The following is an 11355-nucleotide window of genomic DNA, read 5'->3' as shown; positions in this document are numbered from 1 at the left end:
CGCTTTTCTTATCGCGATGGTCACGACATGAGCAGCCGGCCCCGGCCCCGCTCGCGGGAGAAGCTTTTTGGCCAGGCGGCGCCCCGTAGCCAGCGCGGCCCCGCAGCCGTTGCCATGGCAACACAGTCTCGCCGGTGTCACGTGATCCGGCCCGCCCCGCAGCCCCGCCCTCCTCCCGCCGCCATCTTGGAAGTTGCGTCAAGATGGTGGCGCCCGCGGCTTAGAGCTCCGCCCCCTCCCGCCTCGCGGCCGGCGTGTTCACGTCATCGCGTTCCCGCCGCCCTGAACCCGGAAGTGCGTCTTCTCATTCGCGGGCGTGCGGGGCCGGCGGGAGTCCAGCCGAGCCCAGCCGAGTCCTGCCGAGTCGAGCCGAGCCGAACCGAGCCCAGCCGAGCCGAGCCGGCGGGGCGGAGATGGCGGCGGCGGCGGAGCTGCAGGGGAAGTACCAGAAGCTGGCCCAGGAGTACTCCAAGGTAGCGGGCACCAGCGCCCGGCCCCCTCCCGCCCTGCTGGGGCTGAAGCGCTGGGTTTGCGGGCTGCCGGGGCCCAGGGTGCCTCCTCCCGGGGATGAGGGGCAGGCAGATCCGGCGGGGCAGGGGAGGTGCGGGTCTGCAGGTGCCGAGGAGCAGAACGGCTTCGTCTGCAAAACACCCCGGAATGCAAACAGTGGGCTCAGCTGTGCCAGGGAAGTGAAACCGGCGGTGTTTTCCCTTGTTCTCCACTTGCCAGGCGGGAGCGAGAGTTGGTTGGAGCCGCTCGGGTGTGAGCATTTGCTGAGGTCTTGGAGCATCTCACCGTGTGGTGTGGGAGCTCGGCCGGGTCAGTGCTGCTTGCAGTGTCCTGGAAGCGAGCGGGACACTTGCTTCCTTCCACACGTGCCTCCTGTCTGTCCCCGTCCTGCTGCCCTGGGTGCCTTGGCGAGCTGTTTCTTGACTCGCTGCTTGACACAGGGTTTGCAAAGATGTGGAGAATGCCCTTCCTTTGCAAGGTGCCTGAGCTGACTTCTGAAGCAGTGGAGCTTTGCTTAATGCAGACCTCTTCATTCTTTCTTCATTAAAAGGAAGAGGAAACTGTTGAATGGCCCAGTCCTTCAGCAGCCTTGGGGAAGAAAGGCAGCACTTTGGTTTTGTGTAGCCCAGCATCAGTGATTGGCACAGGGCACTTGGCTGTATTTGACACTTTTTCCCAGCTTACAAAACTGTGTGTCTTTAAATACTATTCTCCTTGGAACTGTTATAAAAATGCCATGTGTAGAATCTAAATTGTTCACAGATAGATATCCTTTTAATGCTTCCACAAAATAATTTTAAGAAAATTTCATTTGCTTTACAGCTTTGTAGGTCACAGAGTTCATGTCTTGTTTTATACAGTGGCTCTGTTATTCCTTGGAGATCACTAGTGGCTGAGGATAAGATAACAGATGGATTTTGGTGCTTGATTGCTGAATGAGCATTTGAAATGTGGACTTGAGATTATAGCTTCCAAAAGTTCCAGCTGCTGGATCCTCCTTGTTTTAGTATCCTGGTGTCCAAAAGCTTTCTTTGAACTTCATCATGCCCTTCTCAGCCTTTCTCAGTGGCATTTCTCTGCTCCTTTGGGAACGATTTGTTTCATCTCTTCCCACTTGTTGTGCAGTGCAGGTCATTGTGGGACTCTCCTTTGCAGAGCCTGTCCTCTCTGTGAAGATACTCAGTTGTTCAGTTGGCTGCAGTTGGAAATGGAGAGTAGCCTAAGTAGTTCACTTAATGTGTTGTGAATGCCAAGGAGAGAGGTGGACAAAGTTTGGCAAACTCAGGCAGTGTTGGGGGAAGTCCTTGCCAAAGGATTGCTTTTCGTCTCGGTTCACAGAGCACTCCAGAAGAAGGATGAGGGGAAGAAGAGACTCTGAAAACACACAAGCTGCAGCTTTGGCTCTCTCATGAAGGAGTAACCAAAAGGCTCTTGCAGCTCGTGGCAGCCTGTGTGGGTCACACTCCAGCTGGGCTCTCTGGGTGCAGCAGGACTGAGCTGCTTCATTCCCTGCACCTGATGTGTTTCTGCAGTCGTAGCTGTGGCAGAAAAACAGGAGTGGAAAACTGCTGCACTGCTTTTTCTTGCTAGGGAAATGGTGTGCTTGGAAGTTTTTCTGTGGTGCACTTGGAAGTCTCTTGCCTTGCCTTGCCTTTGTGATGCCTGTGCAGCACAGTGGGAATACTGCAGGGGAAACAGCTGTGCTTAGCAGTGACTTCTGACCTTTCAAATACACTCAGTCATCAGACTGAAACAATTAGCCACTGCTGTTTTACATTGAATCTTGCCTTTTATGCACCTGCCACTGGTATTCTCAAACACTGTACAAACCCTTTTAATTTGTATCTGCAACAGCTGGATTCACACATGTTAAATGAATACAAACTGCCTTTGAAGAAACCAGGATTCAAGCATTTTTCAAGGAACAGGAAGATGGAACTGTTGGTATCCTCATTGCTGCAGGGTAGAGGTACTCTGTGAAGTGACTGGGAAATAGATTTCTTGAGTATCACTTTTCACTGCAGTGATCCTAGCTCAGATTTGTCATCTGTGGAAGTAAGGCTTAGAGGGCTCTTTTTTCTATGCTTTTTATGCCTTTTTGTGTCAGTCTGTTCTCTCTGGATCATCTGCTGCAACTAGTAATAAGTAGTTTTGCATTAAAGTATAGTTAAGCTCATTTTGTATTGATCCAGATTTTGACTTTGTGAGTCCTCCTTTTGTTCCAGAACCAGTTATAAACAATTTTGGGGAGAAGAGGGGAGACAGAAATAGAACTGAATATGACCAAAAACTTCATTAGTCAAGGACGAAGTTGCAGATTTTCCATATTTGTTCCTAGTTCTTCAAATCTTAAATATATTTAAGTAACTGATCTTCAAAGGTGTTTATTGAGTGAGAATTTTGTTCTATTTGAACAAAATGTTCAGGTGGTAAAGTAACTTCTTGTTTCTTGCCAAGTCAGGATGAGAATTGGATACTTTTTTTCAATCTGATACCACTGCTATCTACTTGAAGAGAATACTTGAAAAAGCATTCACACCTGGTGCTCTCCTGAGAGAATATGATGCTTTCTGTACTTTCTCATGAATGGCTCTTATTTATTCTGTTGTCTTGCATCTCTTGTTTTTCAGCTTCGCGCTCAGAACCAAGTCCTGAAAAAAGGAGTTGTTGATGAACAAGCAAACTCTGCTTCACTGAAGGTAATCTCTAAAAACTGTTCATGCCAGGTGTAAGCTGTGACAAAATGAGTAAACAGGGGTACTTTTTACTCAAAAGTATTGTGAATGAAAGAATGAAGAAAAAACTTGATTTTACTAAAATAATTTCTGTTTTGCAGCTAGTCTATTGTTCTAATTTGTTCTTGTTTTTAATGTGATACTACTTACTAAAAGCTTGTGTACAAATAAGTGTGAACATTTTAAAATTAGGTTTTTGTCATTCAGGAGCAACTGAAGATGAAGGATCAGTCACTGAGAAAACTGCAACAAGAAATGGACAGCTTGACCTTCCGAAATCAGCAGCTTGCCAAGCGGGTGGAGTTACTTCAAGATGAACTTGCATTAAGTGAAGCTCGGGGCAAAAAGAACAAGGTATGTGCTAAAGGCAAAAAAAAACTTGCTTAACAGATGTCTGCTCCTCACCTGTCAAAGCCTTATCCTGATTTTTAGCAGTAGGTATTTTGTGTCAAGGGTTGAGCTGAATGTTCTTGTCAGAACTCCTGTTACTACCTGATATTAGTGAAAATACCCATAAAACAGGTGTTGATATTATATGTATATATATGTATACATATGTATCAATATGTATATTGCTATTATATGTATATAATACATGCTGTGTAGCATGTCAGCTGACTGATACTGAATTGCTGTCTTCCTTTGGGGATATTTATTAAGTCTTCCAACAACTGGGAAATAGCTTGGAGCTCTGTGATTAGTCAGCTGCTATGCAGAAAGCTGATCTCTCCTCATTTCCTATCCCCACCTCTTTGCTTTGTAATTTTGATGCTGGTAATAAACTCTTCAGCCTGTGATCACAGCTTTTCTATATGAATCTTGTCAAACGCTTTGAAATCTAAATTTTTGGCTTGTATTCTTTGTGTTATTTCAAAATGACAGAATAATTTCTGTCATTAAGTACTGTGATCTCTCTCTGCCAAAGTGCTTGCTGATTAAACCTAGTGATATCATATTCCAAGATCAGCTGTGCCTTCCATAGGTAACATCACAATTCCAGGGGTGGTGTGCTTGGGCTTAAGTAATTCTCAAGCATCTCTTGCTACTTTCCTCATGAGAAAACCTCTCTTAATTACTGCTGTCTTTTCTTTTTGGTTAGCTCTGAGTGTGCTGTAGTTATCAAGACTGACATTAAAGAAATAATTCAGTTGATTGTTAATATGATCATCTTCCTTACTTTTTCCCTAAACTCTTGTCCATTTTTCTGCTATCCAATTCCTTGACAAGCATAATACTGACTACGTTATTCATGCACCACAAGAGATAGTTCTTCAAAATGCAGTTTGACCCTTCTGTCCTTTTATTTCATCTTGTGTGAGTTACTGTTTTGCTAGCTGTGTTTCCAAGTTTTGCAGGACGTCAGCCTGTCTTTAATAGCTTTGCAAACCACTTGCACTGAGTTTCTTTCCTGTTCAACTGTCAAAATGCACAGCTTTGTTTCCCTGATCTGTGTCAGAGTGCAATCCTTTTAGAAGGAGCAGAGCATGGGCCCATATCTCAGATGGAGTTCACTGGCTGGCATCAAATACAAAGGTGGCTTAGCTGCCCTACCTGCCCCAAGTGCTTGAAGTTTGGTGTTGAATTTAAATGCAAAGAGTCTCTCCTGTGGTTGGTGATGGAAAGTACCTTTATTCAGCAGTGCAGTGTATGGAATTCCAGTGAATTCAGGTGGGCTGCTGCCCATACAAATGATTCCATGTGTGTGTGAGTGTGACTGCTGAGTGGAGGCTTTCCTGGCTCAGTGTTGTACCACTGTAGGGTTACAAGGATGTGAAGGAAAGTGTGCTGCCTTGAGGCTGATGCTGTGTGCAATATTCACACCTTTTGATATATCAGAGAGTGTCAGCAGGACATCTGCTCATGTGACCCTTTTGGGAATTAGCTGTGGGAACTGTTCTCACAAACCTGGGGCATGGAGATGATGAGTGCATTTTGTTTCTTTTAGAAAAGTCTAGAATCCTCATCTCAGTTGAGTCAGGAACAGAAAAGTGTCTTCAATGAAGATCTTCAGAAGAAAATAGAAGAAAATGAACGACTGCATATACTTGTGAGTGAAATTTTGTTTAGCCCTTATTTTTGGTTCAGAAAACTGGTGACACAATGATAAGGAAAATAAAGTGCTGTTTGAAAACTGGGGAGTTTAGAAGCTTAGTTATATGCAAAGCAGTAGATTGGATCAGATAGCTTGTTTATAAAGATGTTCACTAGGCAAAGAAATTATTTTGACTTTGGATTTTTAAGACAGTCTGTGGAATCACACAATACGTATTTCCTCATTTAAATTTTTAACTTTTGGTCACAGCTACCTTACTGAAAATAGCCTGGTACTGGATGGAAATTTATTAGTTCACTGTTTCAGAATTGCTTTAAAGTTTAAAATACTTTCTGCAAGTTGCCATAATTAAATCAGGAATTACTTTACCAAAATGGAATGCATTAACTTTAGAAAACTTGAGAAAAGCCTTATGGTTCAAGTTCAGTTTTTCATGTGTCTGCTATTAGTCAGCAATATATTTCAGGAATGTGTGGCAGTACAAAACTTTGTTAAAGTACTTTATTCCTGACTATTTTCTCTGTAAATAAAATAAAACTTCCATTTTTCTGAGAACTAGTAATTGCCATTAACTTGAACTGGCTAATGAAATTGGAGTAACTTACAGTACTGTATTCAATAGTAAAATGAAGCTTTTTAAAGAGCTTTGCTTTTCTTCCTTTAGTTCTTTGAAGCAGATGAGCAGCACAAACGTTTAGAAGCAGAGCTGAGGAGTAGACTGGAGGTTTTGGAAACTGATGCTGCCCAGCACCAAGCTGTGGTGGACAGCTTAACGAAGAAATACACAGAGACCATAGAAAAGCTGCAGAATGATAAAGCCAAACTAGAAGTAAGGAGTTTTTCCTCTTGCTTGCAAGTTTGAAAAGTTTTGAAATGCAATGTCTTGCTGTGTCAGCACTTACATTGTGAGATTATCTTCTTGCATAAAGATCAAGTCTCAGACACTAGAAAGAGAAGCTAAGGACTGTAGGCTTCGAACTGAAGAATGGTAAGTGTCTTTATTTCATATCATGAAAATTTCATTGATGTTAAGGAATAACTGCTGTAAAACATTACCTGGATTATTTCTTAAGAATAATATCTTTTTAAAAAGGGATTAAAAATACTTTGATAAAAACTCAAATTATATTATCATAAAGACAAGTCTGCCCTGTGCAGGTCAAGCCCCCTTTTCCTTTGCAGTGTGTGGAACTAGACAATTCCACAAATTCTGTATTCAGTAATGGCAGTTGTGTCTCCAAGCTTTTTAAGTAGCAGGGATGTTGATGAAAGTTTGAAGAATTTATTTGTAATGGAAAACTGTAGAAAGTAAACTTTTATGAAATGAAGATAATGTGAGTTTGTAAAAGCTGCTTCTAAGAACAAAGTTTGAGTAACATATGCTGAGAGAACTGACTGAAAAGAGTTTCAAAAATCCCCCTCCACTGCAAAAGCTTCTTGAACGATTGTTTTTGCTTCAGGTATAATGTTTTCAGCTAGAATATTTAGAAGTTTTTAATCAGAGAATTATATTGTTAGTTTTGGAATATTTTTGCTGTCTTGAAGACAAATTGTACAAAATGGAAAGTTGAGGACTGTGGGCCAAATCAAATCAGGGTGCATTTCTCTGAAATTCATTGAGGTCCATTTTTTAAAGAAGCTATATATGCAGTATAGATCTTTAATGTAGTGAATAGGGTGTGTAGTGAATCATCAGATGCAGAATTCCTTCTTTCACATGGTATCCCTGAAGTGTGTATTTTAATTATTTTGATAGATGTGAAGGTACTTGAATCCAATAACTCTCCTCTAATACAGCTCAGGGTTTCACTTAAAATGACTTGCAAAAGAGGATGAAAGCTGTGTTTGGCTGCCATTTGCTTTTTTGGGGTGTTTGAAAAACTGTAGTCTTAATCTGCTACTATTCAGTTCAGACCTTGTCTGTCATGTTCAATGATGACTGGGTAATTGATGTAATTGTAAGAAGTTGTCCCTACTAATTTAAGTTATACTATATTAAGTTTTTAAAAACAATAAAGCCCCACAGTTCATTTTAAATACCAAAATTACTATCTACTGAACACATGGCAGAATATGTCTCTGAGAATACTGTTCTTCTGTTTTCCCTGCTTTGTCAGGGGAAGGGATCCATTTGCCTCTGACACCCACACTTTACTCAGAAAATCCAGGGCCTATGAGACTTGACAGCCTGCATGCTTTGAAAATTAAAGGGCAGAATGTAAGGCAAAACATGTCAAACTACTTGTTTGTCATTCCTTTACAGTATGAAAAGGAAGTATCAGTACATTTGCAGTTTGTCTTGGAGTTCATTTTCTACCATGCTCAGTGCTACTGCAATACCTGCTGTACAGTATCTATGCAGTTTTGGAGCTGCTCTCCAAGAAAAAGATTTGTTGCTGTGCATGAGCTACTTATTGGCCAGTTTCTTCATCTCTTCTTTGTCTATTTTGGATTGTTTTGCCTTGTTAGACCTGATAAGTTTCTGTGTATCAAATGTTGTAAAAAAAGGAAAAAAACCTGTCACTTTGACACCCTCCCCCCCACCCTCCACTATATGTGCAGGAGTTCTAGATGTCAAATGGGAAGCAAAACAGTGAAGAATCTGGGGGACTAAGTTGGGTAAGGTGTGGACTTTGGTCTGAATCAATATGGAGTGTTCCTTGTAGACATATATATATAATGCTGGAATATATTAATGTTCATCTCAGGAATCTATTCTAATTATATTAGTAATCTTAATCACTTAGGTTCACGTGTATATACTCAGTCAAATGCAAGCGAAGAAAATTTAGAGAAAATCACTTGAGAATGCATCAGAAACATAATTGTCAAGCCTTGTCAGAACAGGTAGTATCATAGCAGTGTTTAAATATGGGGTTTTGAAAAGCTTGTAAGGTATTTCAAATAGTGATGTGACATGGTTAAGTGAATTATTGACAACTCATTACCTGCTTATTGGAATACTGCATTGGATGCATAGAAACTAATTTGAAGGCCCTTTTACATTCCCATTCAAATCCTAGTAGAAAAAAAACCTTCATATGGCTTATATAATAGTTGCACAATAGGAAAATAAGGTGAATTTTAACTCTGAAGTAAATTGAGCTTCTCAAGAATGGAATTCAGGATTTACAAGTTTATGGTAACTTTCACTGCTTTTGTTAGGGATTTGCATTCAATGTTGTGTTAAATGTGACATAAAGGAGGACAAATGATTCTTACTGTATTATTTCTATCTACCTTCTAGAAGGAGACAGATACCTATGCACTCAAAGGATGCTTATAGTGAGATATGGTGTTGGTGATACAGATGAATTTTTAAAGGTTTACAAATGTGTGTGTGTGTGTGGTTTTTCGTTTGTCTCTTTGTTATTTAGCCAGCAACAGCTAAAGAATCTTCAAGCAGCTTTGGGCAGTAGACTGGAAGAATCTCTATGCATAATTAATGAAAAAGTACCTTTTAATGACACAAGTACGTATTGCCTTGGTCTGGGTATCTTGTTTGATTTTCTTTTGGGTATCCATCTGGAGGAAGTACTCCTCATGAATTAAAGTGTGTTAGCTGTAAGAAATGTTGGACATCTGAACAGACACTTGGAGGTAACTGTAGTAAGTATCCCTAATACTCGTCATGGTCTTGTTTAGTAATTCTAAAATATCAAGTTTTTATATAAGTAATGAAAATTGTAGCTTTTGAAGGCTTTTGAGTGATTTGTCACTTGTCTTGCTTAGTGTTGACAGAATCTTGTAAATTATGAGGGAACACTGTCAATTTAATGGTGGATCCATAAAGATTGATTACTGATCTGAGAGGGTGTTATTTTTGGCAGGGTATATTCAAGAGTTGCAGTAAGTTAAGGTGGGTATAAACTGGCAGCTGCAGAGATATTGCATCAGTGATGGTCTGCACTTAGTGGGAAGTTTGTCAGCGTGTCTCATTGGTCAGTGCACAAACTGGCTGGTTCTTACCTGGAGGTTGTCTCAGACTCCTTTGTCTCTTCATGGTGAAAAAAGTCCTTTGAATCTGGGGACGTTTACCTGAAGCAATGTTCTTCTGCTTCCTTTCCAACTGCTGCTAGATCAACTGAAGTGCAGAGGATCCCCTGGAGCTAGGAGTGCTCAGCCTTTGCATGGCTTTGGTACAAGCATGGGTTAGTATGTGCTGGGTCAGTGCTGTGCATTCCTAAATAGCTGCACACAAAGGTGGGCAGGCACTGCCTGGACTCTTCAACACTAGGAGGATCTGGAATACTGAAAAAGCTGAATGTAGGGGAGAAGGAGCAGAGAAGTGAAAACGGGCTTTTGAATTTTCCTGTATATTTCATTGGTAGCTTTTTCATTTTTCATTGAGTTGAAAACCTGATGACAATGTTTTAAATAGCCTTTGGTTCTTTGAAAGCTGATCTGGCAGGTGCTGCAGGGGTGAGTGTTCCAAGTTCTCCACTGGTTTGGCAACCCCAGTGGGTCTTGGTTTAGGAGCACCAGATCATCATCTCTTCAGGAAATGCTGACTCTCATACAGCACATCATGCTTAGGTGTTGGTGCCTTGAATTGGTATCCTTTTCACTTCTCTCCTCTCACTTTGCCTGGCATCTGCTGCCTACGTCTACTTCTCTGGCTTCTTTAGCTTGCATTTTTTTATAGGTGCTTATCACTGTAGGAAAAACTTTGCTAAAATAATTTATCTGCTCTCTCAGCTGCCATAGCATAATGCTTTTGCTTCTGTAGTAGCAAACACTGCAAGTAGAGAACATCTCTTTAGTGATAGATCAATGAAAGTCAGGAGGTGTTTGTTTGCTGTGGATTCCAGCTGTCTTCCTATAGACTCTGTAGTTGGCTTCAAGTGTAACTAGCAGCTAATTTCAGTAACAATCAAATGACTTCCTGACTGCTGAGCATGATTTCCAGAGCCGAAATAGAAAGTTTTCTGAAGCATTTGGTCAGAAGTAGGATTCAGTAATTTTGGACAGGCTTTTTGTTATCTAAATGTAACTACCTCTTCCCGTGTGTTAGTAGCCAAATGTGAATGACACAAAGGGAATAGGAAATCAAAAATTTCCTTTGTGAGCAAATTTTAAACTAAATTTTAAACTGGCTGTCTTTCAACTGAATTGAGAATGGATGTGATCTCTTTCAAATCTGTGAGATTTTGTAAGCTGTTCTCTAGGTTCAAATAGCCCTCTGCCCCTCTAAAAATTGTGTCTGTTTGTAACTGAGTAATCATTCTAGTTACTTCATGACTGGAGCAGAATGCTGAAATACATGGAGAGTACATCTCACTCTGAATTATCAACATATCAAATATGCAGGAGCTTTAAAAAACGTTGAAACCATTCAAAAAGTATATTAGTCTTACTTGGCCCTCCTTGGAATGTAATTGAAATTTGAAAATTATTTTGAATTCTTTAAGTGTGATTTTTCACTCTTGTTTGTGATGAATACTGTTCTTTGGGCAAGAGGATTCTGCTGTTATCTATCAAATTCAGGGTCATCAGATGGTTAAATTTGACTTACAGGAAGGCAAGGGAAGTATTGATCTGCTGTCTCTTCACTTGATCACAGAAACTGTTACTAAGTGAGGATATTTGTGCTTGCCTACCTTATTGGAATCAGTTGTTTGTATATCTAGTTATTATTGCTTATATGACTGGTAATATTACTACAATGACTTTTTAAAAAAATCACTCTTTACCAATAAATGTCTCTTAAACCCCTCCCCGATTTAATAAGTGCATATAACTCAATTTTTGTCCTGTAGGATCTACTCGATACAATGCTCTGAATGTACCATTACACAACAGAAGGAATCAGGTAAGCACTTCATGTGGTTTCATGTGACTTTGTGCAATTTTCTACACAGATATGGAAATAAAACCTGTCATTTTAGTAGCTGGGATGGCAGAAGATAGCTTATCTTACTACTGTCATGATATTCCAAGGGCATTTCTGCCCAAAGAGCCTCTGCACTTTTCCAGAGGTAGTGTATATTGTTCTTATATCAAGGAGTCTTATTAATGTTATATGAAATATTCTTTTACTGTGTCAACCTGCAGTAA

At 40.7% G+C, this 11355-nt stretch overlaps 1 protein-coding gene across 1 annotated transcript in view; it reads left to right on the top strand.

Annotated features, from left to right (window-relative positions):
- The first annotated feature begins 253 nt into the window (after positions 1–253).
- PPP1R21 (protein phosphatase 1 regulatory subunit 21) overlaps positions 254–11355 on the top strand; it is a 28573-nt gene continuing 17471 nt past the window's right edge. Inside the window, exons 1-8 of the mRNA XM_085054587.1 lie at positions 254–473; positions 3141–3209; positions 3453–3599; positions 5191–5292; positions 5963–6127; positions 6228–6286; positions 8676–8770; positions 11058–11110. Coding sequence (XP_084910713.1) covers positions 414–473; positions 3141–3209; positions 3453–3599; positions 5191–5292; positions 5963–6127; positions 6228–6286; positions 8676–8770; positions 11058–11110 — 750 coding nt within the window. The 5' untranslated portion in view covers positions 254–413. The remainder of the gene's footprint in view (positions 474–3140; positions 3210–3452; positions 3600–5190; positions 5293–5962; positions 6128–6227; positions 6287–8675; positions 8771–11057; positions 11111–11355) is intronic.

The sequence above is a fragment of the Lichenostomus cassidix genome, chromosome 3 (genome assembly GCF_008360975.1).
Source record: "Lichenostomus cassidix isolate B80296 chromosome 3, HeHo_3.0, whole genome shotgun sequence".
Lineage (NCBI taxonomy): Eukaryota > Metazoa > Chordata > Aves > Passeriformes > Meliphagidae > Lichenostomus > Lichenostomus cassidix.
This window is presented reverse-complemented; position numbering and strand designations above follow the sequence as displayed.